We start from the raw sequence: 23,613 nt of genomic DNA on the forward strand, positions 1-23,613 counted from the left end.
CCCCGTTTTATGTTTTGTTTATCCAAACTTGTTTTAGAAGAAGTGTACAACAGCATATATAGCATTAAAATATAGCACACAGTTCCTTTAAGAATTGGAACTCTTCAACTCCAGGGAAAAAGACAATAAAGTTCAATCTACGTTGCGTATGTCCTTAAGAACATAAGTAATATCGTCAATAAATAATAAAAAAAGCTTTTTAGTTGTTTACAATTCAACAGCTTTACTCAATTTTAAAAAGGACAATGAATAACTTTTATCTCAAATGCTGTATTCTTTGATATGTTAATTCATAGAGAAATAGTTTATTTCTTTGAATTATTCAAAATAAAAGTCGCCCGACTTTTGCGATAAAATTATATTTTTTGAATAAAAAAAAATAATTTGCTGTTTGTTTTGATATCAGTAGTTACTGAAAATTAGCAAGATTTCCATGTAAATTTCTTATTCCAATTACAAGAATTATTGAATGGGCATATCTATGTTTCTGAATATTTCAATAACATGGTCTAATTATACCATTTTAAAATTTCCAAATTCAAATGAGTCATAAATACTTTTCAGTTTATCTTAGACACTTGGTAATTTGAAGAGTTCAACAGCTTACAACATAGACAAATTTTAATTTTTAAGGGGATGAATTTTGTAGAATGTTTTCATTTAAAAAAATGTTTTTTTTTATGAATTTCATTTCAACCTTTTTTCGAAGGTTTAAATTTCTAGTTAAGATAAATTAAAGGTTACTCTGATAAAAGACAATATATACATAAAATATGAACATAACGAACAGTAATCTTGCTCAGAAGTCCCATTGAAACAATACAAGTTTTGAGCAGAGTAAACAAGGACCTCAAAAAACATCGAATTTGGGATCAGATGCCGTGGAGAAGAAAGCATCCCTTGTCTACCTGTCACATCCTCCGTGTGCTATTTTAATGATTGTGTAAAAGGATAAATTCGTACTCAAATCAGTATGAAAATTATGGCCTAACAAATTGTATGAAAGACGTCAGTCAACATTCGACCTAAGAACAGAGTGTATTTGTAAACAAAGCCATAATATAGAGCAGCAATATACCCTTATCACGTGCATATGGTGAGTATATCTCTCAGTTCGATACACAGGAGCATATTTATGAACAATTTCTAAAGCAAGAGGCACAGGGCGGTTGTGACCGGTCGGAAGGGGATGCTCACTCCTCCATGGCACCTGATCCCACCTTTGATGTTTTTGGAGGTCCATATTTCCTCTGCTTCCGATTTGTATTGTTTTAATGGACTTTGAGCTTGAATACTGTTCGTTATCTCCATATTTCAGCATAGAATTTGCAAAATGTTGACTTCAAACGAGATTTCAGATACACTTATATATGCATTTTTCCATTGTTTATAATCTTCACCACCGAAAATAGTTGAGAAAAATAGAGTTTAGTCATAGAGCTGATTACAAATTTCAATAAAATATTAGTGAAAAGATTTTGAAATCAGTTAAATTGATTTAACATGTGTTTGCTGGTAAGACAAGTAAAAATATGGACAAATGAAGATAACTCAAGTTTATGTGACTTACACATGACAAGATGGTACTCTTCCTTGTAGCATGGAAACTTAACACGTTTTAATTCACCAAGATGACAATTTCTAAAGCGAACATGAAACAGAAAAATGACATACATGTGACATCATCTCTAACGCTCAGGTGATAGATGACATTTTGTGGAGGACGTATTTTATCTAATGGTTATGATAAAAAGCAAAAACAAAATATTAAAGTTGCGTCAAGTGCAAGCTCGTTTGCTGGATGACATTATATTAAAACAGAACGCGTTTCCCGACTTATTCGCTACTCAAGAGCATGCTCTGAGTACGACCAGTTTTTAAACCGAGGACGGCTACTCACACATAAGTTGATGTTACAGGGATTTCAACAACCTCGTTTAATGTCAGCATTCCGTAAATTCTAAGGTCGTGACAATGACCTTATGAGCAAATTTAACCTATGACTGGGTCATATTTTGGTTGACTTTTTTCCTACCATTTGTTAGACTTTTGTTTTTATATTAAATTTGACTACGGAATGTTGATCAATACATAGGACTCACGGCGGGTGTGACAGGTCAACAGGGAATACTTACTCCTCGTAGACACCTGATCCCACCTCTGGAATTCCAGGGGTCCGTGTTTATGTCCTGCTTACAGATTTGTTTTGTTTGAAGTTTTTATAAGATTGATCACTGTTGTTATCTTTTACCTTTTTCATTAAGCTTGTTTGCTGGGTGACGTTCTGTTTAAGATGTATTTCATTTAATAGTTATGATAAAAAGCAATTAAATTTGAAGCTGTCTATTTGACACAGTATATTCCAATGTTTATTACACATAAAACATGTTTAACCAAGAAGTCCTGCTTGCATAAGATCTATCAAATCCTGCTTATAGGCTGCTGCTTCACCAAGTACTGCAATGAAAAAAAAAACTCTGTATCATCTGGAGGGAAACCTTCAGAAACGATATACCACTAGATATGATTTTTTTTTGCAAAAATAATCAAAACGCCTTCATCTGTACAATAGGCTTTTTAAAAAAAAGTTTTAAATATGTTACATTTCAATTAGCAACATGTTGTACATACGCATGCAGTTTCCAGTGATGTTTACGTAGTGGTTACAACAAACAATGTTTGTATTGGGACACTGCTGAATCAGAGGCATCTCCTCATAAGTCAGATGGGTAATAAGTTTTTCTCTGTAATTAAGTATTTAAAAATATGTGTAGTTGTTCCAAAGTTAACTATTTCAAAAGCAGGTTAAAATCTGTTTTATAAATTTTGACGCGTATTAGAAATTCAGTCAATATGAATTTGGGTCGTTCTGCTATAAGTTACTAACATCTTTAACGGTTTCCAAAGTAAAACATCCTTTATTTTAACTTACTAATATGTTAATTCTTTGAAGGGGATCGGAATTATGAAATCCTTGACTACTTACAGGTATCCTTATTGATTTTGATGATTTGCTGGTTTCTGAAATCTTAGATAACTTACTGATATCGTAATTCATTTTGATGGCATTTTCCAGTGTTCAGAAATCCACATGAATTCTCCCCAACCTGTACTTGAACTCCGACCTTTACTATTTCGCTGACGACCTTCGAAACCGTTTTGTAACCAATTGGAGTACTAGTGTCGGTAGAGCAGCAAAAATGGCTAAAATAAAAGTTTAAAACTTTGGTAAAGGATTTAAAAAGTACAAAGTAAACCATTCAAGTTGTGTTTATAAAAACAATACAAAAAAGTAAAACATTATTTATGATTATTTATGATTCCTCTTTTCTCAAAAAGAGGAGTCCACTTCCTTAATAATTAAAATTAAAAATCAATAGAAAGTACATATCTTTTCTTTTTTTATTTCAAAAATTAAAAAAAAAAGTGTCCAAATGTAAAAGCTGTTAATAATTCATCCGTGGAGAATTTGATTATTTTTTAAAAACAACTTTGCTGTAATTAATTTCTGTCAAGAAATTTTAAATCCTATAGTTCTTTGATGAAAATGTTTGATTAATATAGCATTTCTTTGTTTTAAATAACTTCTGCGAGTTTATGTTAACAAGATGTTGGAAAGATATAATAAAACTTGATATCCTTTAGAGATAATACGACCTTGACTGAGCGTTACCTGAAAAGTAATGATTTCCTTCTTGATTTCCTTCTGAATGCAACAAGATATTTTTGGTGTTTAATGAAAAACTAAGCTATAGCCATTAAATATTAAAGTTTCTCTTTAACCTAGTTATAGGGCGCTCGCTTCGTGATCGGGAGGCCCGTGTTCGATTCATGTTCGCCACATCGCGTCAAACCTAAGACGTAAACAAAGATAATGACTGTTCCTTCGCCAAGCGCCCGGTATTAGAATTGAGTCATGGGTCTTTCGGATGAGACATTAAAAACCAGGTCCCGTGTCACGATAGGCGTTGGCACGATAAAGAACCTTCACTGCTCAATAGCCCTAAGTGCCAAGTATAGCTCTAAACTTGAAGCCCTTCACCGGCATACGATGAGGTCTCTTTATGAGAGAAAAATTCTCGAATGGTACTTTTAACAATATACAATCTATCTATCTCATAATCTTTTTATTTTCGAATGAACTTATTACATGTATATGCAATTGCAGTAAATTATATTTTTTACCGAGATGTTTTATTTTATTATATTCTATATTTAATGCACATCTTGTCATAATTTTGACTTGCATTTCCATTTTGTAAAGTTAAATCAATAGTACTTACGAGTTATCCCCAGATTTGGGTCTTCTTCTCAAAGCAACTTGTAATCGAAAAGGAAGGTCGCTAAATTTGGCGTTAGCAAGAATTGCAAGTTCTTGAGGGGTAAAGGGATTCTTTATAAGATGGGAGGAAAGCAGATAGCAAGATCCAAGAATTAGCAGAGAGAGGGATACAATTCCTTGTGCCATGATTGCCAGCGAGAGTTTACCAACAGTCAATAGATAAGAGAACTGACGAGACTTTATCGAAGAACGCGTCATAATTGCTGTTCAAGATGGCTGCCTGGTGGACTCGAAGGCATACGTTATGAGTTTTCAGTATCAGAAATACTGGTTTTTCTTCTTCATTTGTTTTGTATTCTTGCTTTGCATAGTCATTTACGAAAGAAATAGCAACACTAGTGCCAAATCCGAGGCGAAGACGAGGATCTCTGGTGCCGAATCAGTTAGAAATATTAAGGTATTTATAGTTAATTCATATTTACTGTATAATAATTTAATTCTATTACATGTATACCATTTTTTAGAACATTGATAGAAAGTGTGATACAAATTAAATACAGTCATCCCGTACTAAAAATTTTTTTTATATTTGAAGGATATTAAAGGTTCATGTGAAAACGGGGAAATCCTGATAGACGTTAACTACCAACCTTTAGATTTGAAATCATTAGGAGATGAGGTTTCTGGGAGCAATCTAGTTAAGGTAAATTTCATCCGCATTATACTCTCCTCTTGATGAATGTAAAATCACTATATGTTGAAATGAATTTTATCAATAATTTGACTCAACAAAATTGTTTCAGAGTGATGAAGAGTACATAAGTGCACTTTTAAGTTGGACAAAACCATTCCATAACAGCACTTGCATGAAAGAGTCCCGTCTCCTGGAGTTTTTTGTGCCGGGTAAGGAGGTGGGTGATGTGTGGAAGCTGTACGAAGGTCAGAATGGTGAGTTATCCCACAATCGCCATGAACCACCCGCTTATTCAGGGATACAGGAAATTATCTTTGACCTTCTCCAAAACTTCCATGAAAGGCCCTTTCTACAAACAAGATTTGAACCAAAAGGGGGATATTCAACATTACGAGCAACAAATGGAGATATTGTTGATATTTATTTTAGGTGACTGTATTTGAAGTCTAACACTTTATATCGAACACAAAAACAAATATAAGATGAAAAACAATTGCTCTGTTCAAAGTGCTCCTAAAGAATCGGATTACTAACAATACTTTTTTCCTTAGGTTCCATGCAGAATTTCAATTGAACGAGAAACCGCTGTTACCTTTCTGGTTTACCCCAGCGTATTTTACTGGAAATATAATTCTAAATATCAGAACTAAAGAAATACTTCACTTTCATTTGTATGTTCCAAACACAAACGAGTTGAATGTTGGTAAATATTGATCAAAGTGAGATCTTTTAAGTAATTTGAGGTAGAAATAAAATGCAAAGGAGTATTTTTAGGAATGTAACGCGAGAATTATATTGTGAGACAATTCAAATTACAACAAAAATTTCGAATTTATCTAGAAATTAATAACTTTGTTTTATATAGATTTAGAATGGTATGGGAGTAAAAGACCTGACGATAATTTAATGGTGGACATCGGATACCTTCCATTAATGGATTTGAAATCTATCCCTTACTCTGAAGAACAATTATTTAAGTGGTCACGTGAAAAGTCTGTCAAAGAAGTCCAAGGCAATCTGGAAAAGGCTTTCTTTCCTTTTAAGCAGGTGAGGGTTTTAATGAAACCTTTTTGAAATCTGCTAAAATCCTGAAAATAAAGTCCAAAATATTGTAATTTTCATGTTTCATGTTTGTGAACACATATTTTAACGTAAGTCAGGATAATTTATGTATGATAGGTAGACTACTTACCATTTGAGGAAGCAATCGAGGTTGCAAAAGCAGAGAGCAAATTAATTCATCATATTGTATTATGGGGATCTCTTGATGATCAATCATGCTGAGGTAAGTATGAACCAAAGTGAAATAAAGAGTTGCATCTTCCTGCCATCATATTTTCTTTATTTGGTATCCTTGAACATCAAGCACTAATTTATTTTCAGGATCGGGGCGGACTCTACGCGAAGGTCCACTCGCGAGTCCGCCCATAATGAAGTTCCTGAAAAATAATTTCATTTCATCTTGGTCCCTCGTTGCAAGGCTGAAGAAGCTGGTACATTCAACGAACAGAGTTGTCTCAAAACTGGCATCGGAAACACTTGATGCCTATTCGTAAGCTCAATTTTCATTTCATTTTTCATATATACCTTCATTTTTCATATATACCATTAGCATTTGGCATAGAGTTTAAAAAATAATTTAAAGAATTGAAATATATTTTTTAATGCTTATATCCTCAAGTAGGATTCTGTGTTTCAGCTTTCCTGTGGAGATAATAATATATGACCAGAGGCAGAACATTGCTCATTATGAAAATCTCAACGAATTGCTTGAAGAAGAATTACCAGAAATACTCCAGTTTGATGAGTAAAATTATCTCATTGATATATCTTTTCTAAAAATACTTTTATCAGAATGATATAAATTTTCTATGAATTATTTTTTTTACAAACAATATTTCGTCAAAATGGGTAAGAACATCTTTATATATGTCAATCATTTCAAATTACTCAGTATTGCATGAGTTCAATACAAATGCAAATGTAAAACTTTCCAGTGGAGGCAAAAACCCAGATCTTTAATATTCATGTTTTCATTTTTTATAGGTATGAAGATATCTTATCTTATAGATATTCTAAAATGTTAAGAAGAGCAATGGCTGCAGCTGGTAGAGATGTTACAGAGCTTTAAAGAAAATAAACGTAAAATAAGGTGAAAAAGAGATGCAGAGATTATTTTGTTTAAAATATCAAGTTTAAAAAACAAGGATGCTACTCTGACCGAAAAGGGGAATAGAGAATTTTCGCTGCATGCAACCAAAATTTGGTCTGGTTTCCTGAATGACACGGCGTATCAAAAAGACTTCTGCTCGATACACAGTTGAAAAAAGGATTCCAAATGACTATTAGGTTTGCAGTAAGGGCAGCTTGAGTTCCAGTATGTTTCCATTAATTTTGTACTTATTTTTATTTTTTTCAATAAAAGCCACTGTCATTGTTTATGAATACTCTTGTCTGATTTCAAACACTAATAATCAGAAACTTTATTTTCCCACATAAATGGTAAACAATTAATGACTGCTAGATGAATAGACATTGAAGTAAAAATAAGATACAAGTAATTGAAATATAAGTATAATTTTGCCGAATTAAGGATAAATAACACTAACAATTTTTTCTTCCAAATTCGATATATCTTTGCTTAAATAGGTGCCTCTGTCGCTGGAAATTTTTGACCGGGCCACATAATTTGGTGAAAAGTGGAAAAATGTAACTTAACAGGTCAATATAATTTTGAAATGAATGAAGTTTGTTCCTTCCTATAAAGTTTCTGGCAACATTTTCAAGGGTCTATTTTTACAAAATTAAAATTTCATTTCCATTGATAGAAATTAAAAAAAAAAACACAAATAAACTCTTCTATGTGGGAGATAAAAAAATTTATTGGTATGTACATGTATCTTTAAGTTATATATGATACAATAATAGTCATTCAAAGCTCTAAAATGAAAGAGAGAAATTATTTTAAGTCTTAATTAAAATCTTTAAACATTCATTTCAATGTAGTATCATGATTAAGCATTATTCAATCCATGGTACCTGGGTTAGTACTTGGTTATTAGTCCCCTACCGGTGAAACCGGAGGGGACTATAGGTTTCCTCTGAGTCTGTCCGTCCGTCTGTCTGTCTGTCTGTCTGTCTGTCCCTCTGTCTGTCTGTCAGTCTGTCCCACTTGGTTTTCCGCACTTTTTTCCTAAACGCTTTCAAATATTGAGCTGATTTTTGGTATGTGAGTGTATCTTGATGAGTTACAGATCAAGTTTGCATTTCGTTCCGCTTCATTGATTTTTGACGGAATTACGGCCTTTTCAATTTTTACGGGTTTTCCGCAATTTTCTTCTAAACGCTTGTAGATATTGAGCTGATTTTTGGTATGTGGCTTTACCTTAATTAGTTATAGATCAAGTTTGCATTTCGTCCCGCTTCATTAATTTTTGACGGAATTATTGCATTTTCAATTTTTAACGGGAACCAGATTACACTTGCCGGTAGGGGACTAGAATGCTTGTTAAGGGTGTATCTTTTTATCAAATAAAAATGTAAGTAGAATTTTTTTTATAAAAAAAAGAAGAAAAAAGTTGTCTGGGATTTGTGAAAATACTTTGCAAGTCAAGTATCATAGTGTATCATAGTGTAGTGTGTGCTTAGTTTGTTCGAATTTTGACTCGGGAGGGGGAGGGGGTTATATTAAATTCTCTCATGATTTTCCCTAAATGGTAATGTTTTCAAATGTAGTTGTAAGTTCATTTCTTACAATCAAAGAATGTTTTCAATTAACTATAGTGTAAATGTGAGTGCAGTAATATTCATTCCATAACTCTCGAGATATCCAACATTATCAAATATGTCTTCATAATTTATAGCAGTTTTTTTTTTTTTTTTTTTTTGAAAATTAACTCTAAAATAAACTCATTCTGCACTTCATTATCTTTTGTAATTTGATTCAAACAAATCAAAAAATCTCAGACTCTTCTTTTGTCACTTGAATTACTTAAAAAGAATGCAGTGTCATAATTTATTTTTTAACATTTTTTGTAATCTTAAGAATCATACGTATTGGTAGTGTGAATAATGTACAATTCTTATTAGTCCCCTACCGGTGAAACCGGAGGGGACTATAGGTTTCCTCTGAGTCTGTCCGTCCGTCTGTCTGTCTGTCTGTCCCTCTGTCTGTCTGTCAGTCTGTCCCACTTGGTTTTCCGCACTTTTTTCCTAAATGTTTGCAGATATTGAGCTGATTTTTGGTATGTGAGTGTATCTTGATGAATTACAGATCAAGTTTGCATTTCGTTCCGCTTCAATGATTTTTGACGGAATTACGGCCTTTTAAATTTTTCAGCGTTTTCCGCATTTTTTTTCTAAACGCTTGCAGATATTGAGCTGATTTTTGGTATGTGACTTTACCTTGATGAGTTATAGACCAAGTTTGCATTTCGTTCCGCTTCATTGATTTTTGACGGAATTATGGCATTTTCAATTTTTAACGGGAACCAGATTACACTTGCCGGTAGGGGACTAGTATTGCTAATGCAATACTCTCAGAATGCTTGTTTATCATATTATCGTGTAATTAATAAATTCATACGAAATTTCCTTTTCTTACAAACACTTTGAAAATGACGTAATGGTTATTAATGGTTATCAATAGATTTCATATCTATTTTTTGATTAGGTTTGTTTTTTTAGGTGTTTATAAAAAAAATATATTGATGTAAAGATCTGAACTTTGTTGTTGTCTTTGCATGTGATCGTCTGTGTTGTTTCGTAATTCATTTCTTTAGAGAGGTCGTAATATATGAGCGACAAATAGGAATGATCTTTAATACAGAATATGAACTACACTTATAAGTGTACAACAAAAGGTTATCATTATGTCTAAGTACACTAATATTGCTGACATAAACAACCGTCCTTTATTTATCTAAAGTGAATAAAAAATGCCCTACCCTGGTATTTTTTTTTAATTTTATCTATACATATTACTGACGAATTTTGCAATTTAATTTTGCTATAATTTAAACCAAGATAATACGCAGATATATATTATCATGCAATATTCACCTTCTTGGGATTAAAATCAATAGACAGCTGATAGATGTTGATGACTTTATTTCCCGGCATATATAGGCATATAGTGCTTTCTGTAACAAAGGTTATCCTTCATCTATTGGTCGATATTTCTGAAAGTATATTGTTGCTTATTAACTATTGCAATGCCTAGTTTATCTTAGTGTACTTAAGGATTATTTCTGGGGTTAAAGTGTCATTCTAATCTGCAAGACCTTACAGCACTTAGGAAAAACAGGTGTAAAAATTACATTCATTGAATAACTTTCGCTTTTGAAAGTCCTACAAAAGTTTCAGCAATGGTCACATTTCGTTTACTCCTGCATGTTCTTTTATTTTGCTTTGCACTATGTGAAGATCCACTTGACTTTCTTAATGAAAAGCAAAAAAGAAATCTTGGAGAAACCGAGCTGTCTAACTTACCTGAAAGTGTCCAACGCGTTTTACGCGAAGTGATTCTCCATGGAAATGCTACGTAAGTATTTGGATCCATCGCATTAGAATTGTAGTAAAAAAATTAAAAGCTTGTGCCACGGAAAGCCAATCTTCCATTTTATCATTCCCTATAATAGAAAAGAAAATTAACTAAGTACATGTATTCAGTATTTCTAAAAGCAACAATGCTAAATCATTCAGGGCGCATTGGTGTTGCAACGTAGCCACTACCAAAACTATCATTGAAACCCACTCCCAGCTCATGTACGTTTCAAAGATCAGGGACCGTGTAACGTATACCAGCTGTGGATTTCTCTGGCTCAGCAGTTGTTCCAGACATCATTATTACTACATGTGAGTAAGGACAATAACTGACTTTTTTATTCCAGTAAAAGGTCATTTGATTTCATGAATATTATCCATCTTTTGGATTTGATTCTATATGCACTAAAATACCCGCAAAGGACATACAGATTGAAAAGCATGTATCCCTCTTTTATTCATGTCACCCAGAGCCAACTGCTCAATCTTGAATTTTGTTCAAAAGTGTTCTCGCAGTTGGCTTGAAAAATCTTAATAAAAATCTGAATAAAACTTGACAGGATTATTAATCACAAAGCCTAGTTAAGAATTGCTACCGTAGTCAATGAAACAAAGGAAAGTTAAAAATTAAATATCAGAACAAACATGGACCTCTAAAAATCATCAGAGGTGGGATCAGGCGCTACGGAGGAGCAAGCATCCCCTGTAGACCGGTCACACCTGCTGTGTGCTCATTGTCATGATTGGCCAAACTGATTTCTACACAATAAAAATGGTTGGATAAACTTTTCATTGTTGCCATGTAATAAATGAAGGGGATTTTTTTTTTCTTTTAAATTTGAACTTTTTCCTCTAAATGCTCTTCAAACTACAAAATATTGATCTGTTAGTCTTCCAAAGTTTCTGGAGTTAAACATTTTCAAAATCAGTCGCCGTTCCCTTGGAAAATGGGTAAATTTTTGAAAAATTGAAATTTTCAGAATTTCTGAAATTAGTAGTTGCTTAAGAAAACAACAATCCGTTTTGGTCACTTCGGGATTAATTATGCTATTGCTTGCAATAACAAAATTTACTTTTGTATATAGGTTTGTAAAATTGAGTTAGAAATTTCAAAATACAGTGGATTACAGTTTGTAAAATTGAGTTAGAAATTTCAAAATACAGTGGATTAATCGTAGTTATTAAAAAGTACAAAAATACATATTTATTTAAATACAATTATAATTAAATTCGTAATTGATTTTGCTTGACAGTTCATCACCTATGTATAAACCAACATACAGGAGTAAGACGATTAAGACGTCATGTCCTGATGCGAACCTTGTATGCTGCAAGGGCTACGCTCTAGTGGCCAATCACTGCTTACGTAAGTTTATTTTTAGTAGAAATTGACGCACGCACATCATACCATTGCGATACGTGTTAACAACATTAGTCGTTTGGTCACTTAAGCCAAATTCCAATGTTTTTACTGTAAAACTCAAAATTTGTCTTGTCTCTGGTGATATAATATGATTACAAAAGATTTTTTGTGTGACTTCATATCATTTCAGTGCAGTGTATAGATTTCCACTCGCGTACTGAATTATTTGACGTCTATCTCCATATGAATTTATTGATGAAATATTGTTTATGAAATTGTTTTTAAATACGTGCATTTTGTTTTAATTTTTTTTTAACTCAAGGTGTTAAAAAAGAAACATTTTTCCAGTAGCATTATTAATACGCTATTATAATTTTTTTTTACGATTCAAGTCCAAAATTACGTAACATATGCGTAACATTTGTTGTTAGTTCAGCTATACGTCGTGTATCTATGAGGCGCCGTTTTGGTATTTACTGCCAAAAAGTGATATCACCTATTCGAATAAGTGATATCACCTATTCGAATAGGTGATATCACCTATTCAAATAGGTGATATCACTCATTCAAATTGAATAGATGATATCACCTATTCGAACAGGTGATATCACCTATTCGAATAGGTGATATCACTTATTCGAATAGGTGATATCACTTATTCGAATAGGTGATATCACCTATTCGAAATGAATAGGTGATATCACCTATTCGAATAGGTGATATCACCTATTTGTGCTGAATAGGTGATATCACCTATTCGAATAAGTGATATCACCTATTCAATTTGAATGAGTGATATCACCTATTTGAATAAGTGATATCACCTATTCGAATAAGTGATATCACCTATTCGAATAGGTGATATCACCAATTCAAATCAAATAGGTGATATCACCTATTCGAATAGGTGATATCACTTATTCGAATAGGTGATATCACCTATTCAGAAGCTGAATAGGTGATATCACTTATTCGAATAGGTGATATCACCAATTGAATAGGTGATATCACCTATTCGAATAGGTGATATCACTTTTTGGCCGTAAATACCAAAACGGCGCCTCATATGTATCTTTAATGTCATATTTTCCAAATGGATCACTTGAATATCAGAACTATCAATACTTTATTTTTGAGTGCAATGTTCACTGAATATTTTACGGAATCTGTATTGATATTTCACTTTGAACCTCATTCATGCAGATGCTTATCTTGAACTTCATATATTTCAGCGCTTTCTGAAATTCCTGCAATTAAAGACGATCTGATCAATCTTCATAATGCTGGTGTACTGGGTTAGAATGTTCTAATATCCGTCAATGTTACATGTGGATTACAATAAAAGTACTGAAACACTTTTTAAAAAGTTATTTATACATGTATATACCGGTGTATTTTACACCTTTGTTTATAAATTCAACGTGCCCCCCTCCTCCCCTCCAATAAATATGTTCAAGTGTTGTTTTTTGACAAATAAATAAGGACGTAGCCAATTTAATCCAAACTTGTCAAAAAGTATTCTTGGGTAAGGGGGGTTAAGTTTTTTCAAATGAAGGACCACACCCTCTTCAAGGGGAGATTATTTAAAAATAGTAAAGATTTAACATCTTTTAAAAATCCTCTTCTCAAGAACCAAAGGACCAAAAAGGATGAAACGTATGTGAAAGCTTTATAAAATAGTGAAGATTCCTTTTTTAAATCAAGACCCCGGGGTTAGGATGGGGCTACAATTGGAGATCGAAGTTTTACATCTATAGGATTATAAAGGAAAAATAAAATCTTGTAAAGAACAGCAAATCTATGATTTATCAAATTTATATGAAAGCATCATCAGGATGTGTAAATTCAAGTTTGTTAAAATCATGATACCCCGGAGGTAGGGTTGGGCCACATTGTATGATCAAAGTTTTGTAGAGGAATAGATGGGGGGGGGGGGGATCTGCTGTTGGAAAACAGAAGAGTCGTAGTTATTTACGTGAGCGTTATGGCCCATGTGCCTCTTGTTTGTATAGTTTCCATAGTATACATTACAGAATGTCCCTGCCACACTGCAGCCATGAAAAGAAAAAAGAATTAAACTTAATTGGAAAATTACACGCTAAAATCAGTTATACTTACAGTGATCGTCCTTAAAAATATCTGTCTCAAAAATACATTTTTGGGCAATTTTTGATCAGACAGATTTCTTCAATACAATATAAGCTTACTGAGTCGTCGTTAAAGTAGTGCGTGATTTCATCACGTTTTATATGGTACCACGAGGAAAGTTTAATTTTATTTTATCTATCTCCAGCAATTTCCTGGTCCCAATATATTTTTTAAAACTTATAAGAACGAAAAACATTTGTCTTAAAGGTGTTCGGACACAGATTTGAAGTTAATATTTTCTCAAATTTTCGGTAAAATATCATAACTTATATGTTTTTATAGCATTTCACATGGAAATAAAATAAATAACTTATTTTATCTGGAAATTATTGAAACTACAGATTTCGGGACGCGTTTGATTGACTCATCTATGCACTTTCACAAGGTAAACTTTATCCTTAATACTTAAGAAAAGTAGAAATTTTGTTGTGCATTAATGAAAAATATTAAACTATAATCCAGAAAATAAAGAGTAGAAATGTGAGAAAGCAAAACCAACTCACCAATATTGTCAGTCCGTGCTCATGCAGTGATGTGTGCAGAGTTTAACAAATTGAACACACCCGTGAAACGTAAACTGTTTTTGTAAACAGGGCACGAGTTCTGTTATTGATAACGCTTATGTTTCACCGGGTATGTTCAATTTGTCAAACTCTGCACACATCATTGAGCACGGACTGACAATACTGGTGAGTTGGTTTTGCTTTCTTACATTTCTACTCTTTTCTGGATTATAGTTTGAATATATTTCATTAATACCCAACAAAAATTTTACTTTTCTTAAGTATTAAGGATAAAGTTTGCTTTATGAAAGTGCTAGGATGTATCAATCAAACGCGTCCCGAAATATGTAGTCAGTCATTCTACGATAAATGGACCAATTCAGATTAGAAAACATGAAAAAAATAATTGTTTCAAATAGCAAAATGAACATCATAATTCTCTAAAGGACATATCAGTGAACTTGAAGACAAAGAATTGTCCACAAATCTGGTATCGTTAACTTCTTACAACAATTTCAAGATACCATTGATTTTAAGGTAATGTTACGGAAGTTAATGCTTGATCAAGCCTTATTATTTTTTAAATAAAGCTGAATTTGACCAATTTTCGTTTCTGATGTTCAGTAAAGAAAGCTAAAGTATGATTCATGAAGTCTCGCATGAATCCGAATTTAAATTAAATTTTCGGGAAAAATATCGTTACGGAAGTTAATTCCCAGCAATAAAAATTAAAATTCTCTTCAATAGTTAAAATCAAAGTTTGTTTTAGGATATTAAACAAAAGTATGAAGCATTTCGCTCCCAAAATAATAAATTTTTTTATACCTTTAATGCAAAAATTTCCTGAATTACCGTTAAGGAAGTTAAATTTTTAAGAGAGACAACTGTTTTTGTCTAATTCATTTTGTTATGTCGAAAATGTAATCGTCTAAAATAGCTGACTCGCAACTAGAATCGATGATATAAGGTTTCATGGTCACTTTCAGATAAGTTTCAGTTCTTTTTTAGTCCCCTACCGGTGAAACCGGAGGGGACTATAGGTTTCCTCTGAGTCTGTCCGTCCGTCTGACTATCTGTCTGTCCGTCTGTCTGTCCCTCTGTCTGTCTGTCAGTCTGTCCCACTTGGTTTTCCGCACTTTTTTCTTAAACGCTTGCAGATATTGAGCTGATTTTTGGTATGTGAGTGTAAGATCAAGTTTGCATTTCGTTCCGCTTCATTGATTTTTGATGGAATTATGGCCTTTTCAATTTTTAGGGGTTTTCCGCAATTTTCTTCTATACGCTTTCAGATATTGAGCTGATTTTTGGTATGTGACTTAACCTTGATTAGTTATAGATCAAGTTTGCATTTCGTTCCGCTTCATAAATTTTTGGCGGAATTATGACATTTTCAATTCTTAACGGGAACCAGATTACACTTGCCGGTAGGGGACTAGTAATGCTAATGCAATACTCTCAGAATGCTTGTTAAATCTGCATTCTATGCGTAAACTTTAAAACAAAATCGTTACGGAAGTTAATCGATTTTAAGCGACATGCTTATGATTTCGCGTGAAAGGAGATCCATGCATTTCTTTGCGAGAAGTGGTTTGATTTCTTTTTATATAGAATTAAAGACATTTTTTAACATTCATTGCAATCTATTCGGAACGATTTTACGGCTGAAAATTTCATCTTGTAATTTGTAACTAAGTGAAGCGACTTTAAGATTTGCAGTGGAATACGTTTTTCTACATTACATTATGTTCATATCAAAACTTGTACTGCATATACATATGTTTTTATCGGTAAATATTTACAAAGCCATGTGTATATGTGAAGTCTTATAGTTGAAATCGAACTTTAAATTTATAGTTTAGATATTACAATGCTAAATTTGTAAGCGACATAAAAAAATTCTTAATTGGTCATGTTTTTGTAGAATGACTGAGTTTCAATAACTTCCAGATAAAATAAGTTTTTTTTTATTTTATTTCTGATTGAAATGCCAGAGTAACACATAAGTCATGATATTATACCGAAAACTTGAGAAAATATTAACTTCAAATCTGTGTCCAAGCACCTTTAAAGCTTTTATCCCCATTTCTTTTTAATTGTCCCTAGTCGGAAAGAAGAAAAGCATCTTAATTATTTCTACATACATGTACTTGTTAGATAGTGGATGTTTACTTGAAGTTTGAAATATTAAAAATATAATTTTGTAAAATTACTAATTTTAGTGGGTCAAATTTTCGTTGCTTGAAGGAAAAAAATATTAGTCTGTAGAGATTTGATTTCGATTTTGACTTAAGTTTTTGGATCTCTTCATGCCATGAAAAATATTAATAATTTAATCTCTTAATTCAAGCTTCAGTGATTTCACTGTAACTTATCCCCTCTAATGTTGTCATATATAAATTATATCTTTTTGTACAAAAATTCTTATGACGAGGAACACTTTTATTTTGGGCTTCATTGGAATATTTTTTTTCTTCTAAAATACACGTATAATTTACCACGTACTCTCATATAATAGAAATATAGGATTTTTGTTTAAAGGTTGAAAATAACGAAGAGTGTGACCGATATAAAAAAAAATATAAACAATATAAATCTATGAAGAGGGCATTAAACGGACAGTTCCAGACAGAGGTGGGAACAGGTACCTAGAAGGGGAATGCATCCCCCGTTGAGGAGTTACACCCGTCGCGTGAGGTGTCGCCCGCGTGGCGCAGTGGTAAGAGCGTCTGCTCTAGAGTCGCGGAGTAAGGAGTTGATCCTTACGTCACGGGTTCGAATCTCACTGTGGGATGTGGAGACCAGTCCTTCGGATGAGACCGTATAAACCGAGGTCCCGTGTCGCAGTAGGTGCTGACACGAAAAAGATCCCTCACTGTTCAATGGCCCTAAGTGCCGAGCATAGGTCAAAATTTGCAGCTCTCCACCAGCAGGTGGTGGCGTCTCCATATGAGTGAAAAATTCTCGAGAGGGACGTAAAACAAAAACAAAATTAATTCCTACTTAAACTTAGTTTTTCTATATGAGAAATCCTGATGTAACGTTGCTATCCATAATATAAAAAATAACCCAAGTGTGAAAAATGTAAAAATTAACCTCAGTGTGAAAAATGTTACACTGAGGTTATACGTGCTATTTTAATTTAAAAAAAAAAACGAAAATAAAAAACTATTTTACAGTTAGGGGCGATAAAACTCTTCTCGGTTGTTCATGTAAAATTTTAAAATTAATTTAAGATATAGAGTAATAACAGATATTCTGTGGTCTTTTGGCGGTTAGACAGATAAATGACAATAAAACCTTTATTCATAATATCTCTGTAGAAAATAATTTATTGATTGATTGTAGGGATGTCAACGAATATTCGAACATTCGAATATTCATTCGATGGGTTGATATTCGAATATAAATTTAAGATTCGAATATTCGGTGTTTTACAAATTTCATAAAAAGAAGTACTGTGATTAATAAATTTTGATTAAATGAAAACCTTTTTAGAATGTCTAAAAAGCGTGAAGAGTATACTTATCAAAATTGATTTAATTGATCATTGAATAAGTGTCTGATAGAATTAGTCTGTAATTAATATTGTAAAGGGCTCAATTTCAGCTTAAATGTGTAAATTACTTGATTATCTCGGGTTGTACATAATCCTGAATTTTATATCCATTATCGGCAAATTAATTAATTGCCTAGGAAAATTGTCTATGGAAATATTTGTTTTTATTTTTGAAATATTTTATCAAAGATTATTATCATATCACTTATTAGGCTGATAATTGTAATTATCACAGACTACCACTAAAAAACAAGTGACACCATTTCTTAATTATTTATTTATTAAGTTTGGCATCATATGGCCACGGCTGGTTGCAGATCAATTATTTAAGGTACATGTGTTCAGTGGGTGCCGACCCAATTGGTTTTTGGCACACCTCCAATCAAAGCAAACAATCAATCAATCAATATTAACTGTACACATGTCATTTTTTACACTATAAGACTGGCGTTTGCTTTCCAAATTTTGCGGTGCGCCAGCCTTATAAAACAATATTCAATCAATCAATCAATATTCAATTGAATCAATCAATATCAAGTTCAATCAATCAATCAATAAATTTATCAATTCAATTAATGAATATCCAATCAATTAATGAATATTCAGTTGAATCAATCAAAAAGTTTCAGTCCAATGAATCAATCCATTTTCAATAATATCAATCAATATTAAATCAATCAATCAATATTCAATCAATCAATGTTCAATCAATCAATGTTTCAATATTCAATCAATCAATGTTCAATCAATCAATGTTCAATCAATCAATACTCACTCAATTCAATGAATTGTAGTAAGTTTATGTTTAAGCCAAACAATATTTCAATAAATTAATCAATGTTCTGTGTTAATTATCAAGTCAATTAATTGTTTTCCATCGATAAGTTATCCACATAATCAAGTTGCAGCTGCGCCCTGTTAACAGCGACGCGTGTCAAGATGATTTGTGTTAAGCGCTATACGATGTATCTCTCCAACTGGCTCTTCGCTCTGTCAATTACAGAGACAATACTGTCCGCATAATAAGATGACCAGCCGTGACGATGGGTGTTGTCTAGTCCTTGATCGATAGTTATCGTGTTGTAGCTTCACCCTGTTTAGAGTCAATAAGCCAATACGATTGGGTGAGCGAAATCCTTCCTTCTGGTACTTGGAAGTGTCCATCACGATAGCATTCATCACTGTATGGCGAGGAATGGCAGCTTTGGCCGGTCGTAACTAAGGCAAGGTCTTAGAATGATTGACAGCTTGGCTCCTTAGGCTTCTTTCTCTGAAATGAAAAGAACTCAGCGCAGAAAACAACTCAAAGTAATATGGGATGTGGAAGGGCGGGTAAATTTTCTTAAAAATTCACAGCAAACCCTAAACGTGCAACATTTGGAAATGGTGTGAGAATGGAATGTACAAATGCTTGCGCATATATTGCGCGCGCATCCTTCCACGTGGGGCGCTGTGATAAATGGATTTATAACGCATTCACTACATAAATCCGATTATCACAGACTACCACTAAAAAACAAGTGACACCATTTCTTAATTATTTATTTATTAAGTTTGGCATCATATGGCCACGGCTGGTTGCAGATCAATTATTTAAGGTACATGTGTTCAGTGGGTGCCGACCCAATTGGTTTTTGGCACACCTCCAATCAAAGCAAACAATCAATCAATCAATATTAACTGTACACATGTCATTTTTTACACTATAAGACTGGCGTTTGCTTTCCAAATTTTGCGGTGCGCCAGCCTTATAAAACAATATTCAATCAATCAATCAATATTCAATTGAATCAATCAATATCAAGTTCAATCAATCAATCAATAAATTTATCAATTCAATTAATGAATATCCAATCAATTAATGAATATTCAGTTGAATCAATCAAAAAGTTTCAGTCCAATGAATCAATCCATTTTCAATAATATCAATCAATATTAAATCAATCAATCAATATTCAATCAATCAATGTTCAATCAATCAATGTTTCAATATTCAATCAATCAATGTTCAATCAATCAATGTTCAATCAATCAATACTCACTCAATTCAATGAATTGTAGTAAGTTTATGTTTAAGCCAAACAATACTTCAATTAATCAATGTTCTGTCAATTGTTTTCCATTGACCAGTTGTCAAAATAATTATGTTGCAGCCGCGCCCTGTTCACAGCGGCGCTAGTCGAGATGAATTGTGTTAAGCTAAATCCGCCAAACGTGCATAGTTACTCATGTAATATGCACGCCGCCACAAACGTGGGGGTAGCTTAACACTCTACTCACAAAACCAGCCGTGACCCCCAGAATATATATCAATGATACTACTACTACTATAAATGATATTAAATCAAGTTGGCAGTTCACTATTTTTAAGCCCGCTTTTAAAAATTTTAGCTTACTGCCAGACTAATTGTATATATAAAATATCCTCTGTTGTAACTAGATTAATTATGCTTGGTAACTGAGTTAATTACTTTTGCGATCTTTTTCCTGATCGAACTTCCCATCACATCTGGAAACGACCCTATAGTTAACTTTACTGAACTATTTAAGGATTTTGCAGTGCATATCTTTACACAGCCAAGGTCATTTGCCCCGCAATAGAATATCGGATTAGGAACCCCATTCTAGCACATTCCTCTCTTGCTTTGTTACAACATACTGAAATTTACTGCTATAGAAGCCTGTGATTAAAATGAACAGATGAACCAAGTATCTAGAGAAAAAGTTCAAATGTCTTTCTTATTCTATTGAAATGCAGGGTTTATAATCTATGAATGATAACATTTAAATTGTTCTCTTCCAAATAATTGAATTGATTCGCATGAAAGTAAGTAGCTTTTCAAGTTCTAAAAGAATATAATTTACATGTATAGTGGATATATTTATATTGAGACGCAACACATCTAGTTTAAGGTTAATATAAATAATAAATTACCAGGAATGTTTGCTCTGATTCGTAAACAATTGTGCATGACTAATAATTAACAATACAGAGCGTAACTGTGTCTCTTTACCCTACTGCCCCCCCCCCCCCGCAGTTTAACGTCTACGTGATGAAAGTACTCGTTTATAACGAGGTTCTACTTATGCAATGCCGAGTTTAAACTTAAAGTGCTTAGTATAAAAAGGTTTTCTTACTAAAGATAGTTAATTATCTACTGTTGGATACGTACTAACATTAATGAGAACATGAGATGGAATACACTATTTATTTATTTATTTATTTATTTATTTGTTGATGATGATAGTATGGTAGATAAGATTCTTTATTTCCAAATCAGGGCCCTTTCAGGCATCACAAACAACAAGCATGATTTCTACAATTACAAACAGTACAAACAATTTATGTGTATACATACTAAATAATCTATACAAGTATTTGTATATTGTAAAATTTTACACTGTATATGCAAGTAATGTTGATAAATGAAATAGTACTTCCGTGATGATAACATGTGAAGTGTGATCAAGTAATTCTAAGATGGAGATCTCAATTTAATAAGGTAAAATCTAAAAACGTGTATGTCATTTCTAAATATACTAAACATCAAATCAAATTGTATAGATCTTACATATTTTGACGTCTGTTTATAACGTTGTGTGATCTAATCGTAACCAAAATAACTTTACTACAATTATAGGTGTATAACCATATGCTGGCTTTCCCGCAGCCAGTATGCCTTCCGTCTGCGCTTACCGTGCTCAGCTAAAGAATATTACTGCTTAATCAGCCATATCGTAAAGAAATAAATATAAAGTGATTCAAAATTTAAATGACATAAAAACAAATGGTCTTTATACAAATGAAAAGTTGCTGCATTTTTTATGCCAATCATTGCATCGTGGGAACGCTGGTAACAGCGCGGTAAGACGGCACTGAAAGAATTGCATTTCATTTGAAGTGACTTTTAAGATTTATTGGCCCTTCCTATCAGCAAAATCTTAGGTTTAATTAGCTTTTCGTCAGAATACAAACTTGACATGTATCAATTTCCAAACCCAGATGAATTAATTTTTGTGACGGGAACAAATGTTCAACGCATTGAAGAATTCCCAATGCTGACCAAAATCGCCAAACGTGTCATCAATTTTGAGCAAATGTTGGCGTGAGCTGAACTTGCAAAACAGAAAGACATCAAGATAAATAAATGCGTTTCATATTTCGAACCAGGTTGTGACCTGACGACCCATTGAAAAAAGATAATATTTCATTTGTGTTTAATTAATTTATTAATCACTTTATTTATTTATTTATTTGTGACGATGTATAACAACAAATGGAAGACGTTTGACATAGTAGTTATTCGAAGCCAAGTAAGCAAAAAATCATCTGGTTTTCTAGACAATAGTCTAAAAACGATTTTTTGTATCCATTTTGCCAGGTAAAGATTTTATCAATGGTGCTATCATACCGATTATGGCCCTCAATCTATAAAATTTTTGGGTTTATTGTTATGTGGATATTGATCCCCCTCCATGATTTATAGGCCTAGTTTTGATAGAGGTGTTAAGGAAAAAGGAACAGCCATTCGCCCATAGCTATTTCACTCAGCAACATATACTGAATTTGTCTTGATACAGATCTACTGAAATTAATTTCAATTAATTAATTAATTAATTTGCTCTTCACTCCATGCGCCCTAAATTAAATTAAAACCATTTCTCAACTCATCGCCTAATTCTTGCTTTGGTGGAACATGACATGCATAAATATTGGAAGTAGTTTAATATTTACTTAAGAATGACCGATGTTTATTAATTGAATGCCTAGGAGTAACGAAATTTAAGGTTTTCTGTTTCAAAAAGTGTTTCCCCAGGCCGGGGTTGCTGATTTGTTGAGGACGGACACGAAGATGTTAATCGAAGGGAGAACAAGCTTAAAATACATATTTTATAACAATGTGCACATATATACACAATAAGTAACGATATTTGGCATCAAAACACTAGTCTTTCAATTGTATGAGGGATGCTAGCGAGGACAGTTAAATATTACAAGTGAGGATCAGGTTAATATTGCACGTAATGCAGCCATTACTTGCTATAAACGTAATTGTATTGTTTTTATAAATTATATATATATATATACCCCCCTTACAAAGCTCATTGATTGGTGAATAGATAAATAAGTCTTATTATTATAGCCTCACATATTGATAACATTAAGGCTCCATGAAGTATATACTCGGGCGCTTACAACATCGGAACAATGACCGACGATGCCGAGTGCGTGATCTTAAGAGTATGAGGTTAAATTAATTCAAGTCAATGGGAGTTTTATGGAACCCAATCTTAACGTGTGCATAATTATATTTATATTGCTCTAAACTCTGTGGTTGAAGGGGGTGTGCTTAAATTTAGAGTCTACTAAATACAATAAAACCAATTGTAATGACTAGCTTATTCTTTGCCTTTTCCCACTGATTTTAACAGAATGATCGATTAACTGAACATTTAGTATTTTCTTGTGCATTTTTTAAAAATGTAATTGATACAACAGTGAAATCATTATACTAATAATTG

At 32.8% G+C, this 23,613-nt stretch overlaps 2 protein-coding genes and 1 pseudogene across 2 annotated transcripts; 2 read left to right on the forward strand and 1 right to left on the reverse strand.

Annotated features, from left to right (window-relative positions):
• Positions 1-2,377: 2,377 nt before the first annotated feature.
• Positions 2,378-4,555, reverse strand: LOC133206184 (uncharacterized). Its single transcript, XM_061342123.1, has 4 exons — positions 4,284-4,555; positions 3,043-3,204; positions 2,632-2,744; positions 2,378-2,457 (listed from the first exon to the last, which is right to left on the reverse strand). The coding sequence occupies exons 1-4, from the start codon at positions 4,538-4,540 to the stop codon at positions 2,390-2,392; spliced, it is 600 nt and encodes a 199-aa protein (XP_061198107.1). The 5' UTR covers positions 4,541-4,555; the 3' UTR covers positions 2,378-2,389.
• A 31-nt stretch (positions 4,556-4,586) lies between these two features.
• LOC133203903 (selenoprotein N-like) lies at positions 4,587-7,279 on the forward strand (annotated as a pseudogene).
• Positions 7,280-10,337: 3,058 nt separating this feature from the next.
• Positions 10,338-13,183, forward strand: LOC133206194 (uncharacterized). The gene is made up of 4 exons (XM_061342135.1): positions 10,338-10,518; positions 10,680-10,832; positions 11,774-11,886; positions 13,116-13,183. Exons 1-4 carry the CDS (start codon positions 10,343-10,345, stop codon positions 13,181-13,183), a joined length of 510 nt encoding a protein of 169 aa, XP_061198119.1. The 5' UTR covers positions 10,338-10,342.
• Positions 13,184-23,613: the final 10,430 nt, after the last annotated feature.

Source organism: Saccostrea echinata, unplaced genomic scaffold (genome assembly GCF_033153115.1).
Source record: "Saccostrea echinata isolate AGI-Se365-2 ecotype Australia unplaced genomic scaffold, CSIRO_AGI_Sech_v1 ptg000002l, whole genome shotgun sequence".
Lineage (NCBI taxonomy): Eukaryota > Metazoa > Mollusca > Bivalvia > Ostreida > Ostreidae > Saccostrea > Saccostrea echinata.

What these genes read in the sequence shown, in the direction of transcription:
- LOC133206194 (XM_061342135.1), top strand. Translation starts at nt 10,343, where the DNA reads ATGGTCACATTTCGTTTACTCCTGCATGTTCTTTTATTTTGCTTTGCA. An exon ending in ATTCTCCATGGAAATGCTAC is followed by an intron (nt 10,519 to 10,679) that starts GTAAGTATTTGG and finishes TAAATCATTCAG; the next exon opens with GGCGCATTGGTGTTGCAACG. An exon ending in AGTGGCCAATCACTGCTTAC is followed by an intron (nt 11,887 to 13,115) that starts GTAAGTTTATTT and finishes CATATATTTCAG; the next exon opens with CGCTTTCTGAAATTCCTGCA.
- LOC133206184 (XM_061342123.1), bottom strand. Translation starts at nt 4,540, where the DNA reads ATGACGCGTTCTTCGATAAAGTCTCGTCAGTTCTCTTATCTATTGACT. An exon ending in CCCAAATCTGGGGATAACTC is followed by an intron (nt 3,205 to 4,283) that starts GTAAGTACTATT and finishes CTTTTATTTTAG; the next exon opens with CCATTTTTGCTGCTCTACCG. An exon ending in CATCACTGGAAACTGCATGC is followed by an intron (nt 2,458 to 2,631) that starts GTATGTACAACA and finishes TTTTCATTGCAG; the next exon opens with TACTTGGTGAAGCAGCAGCC.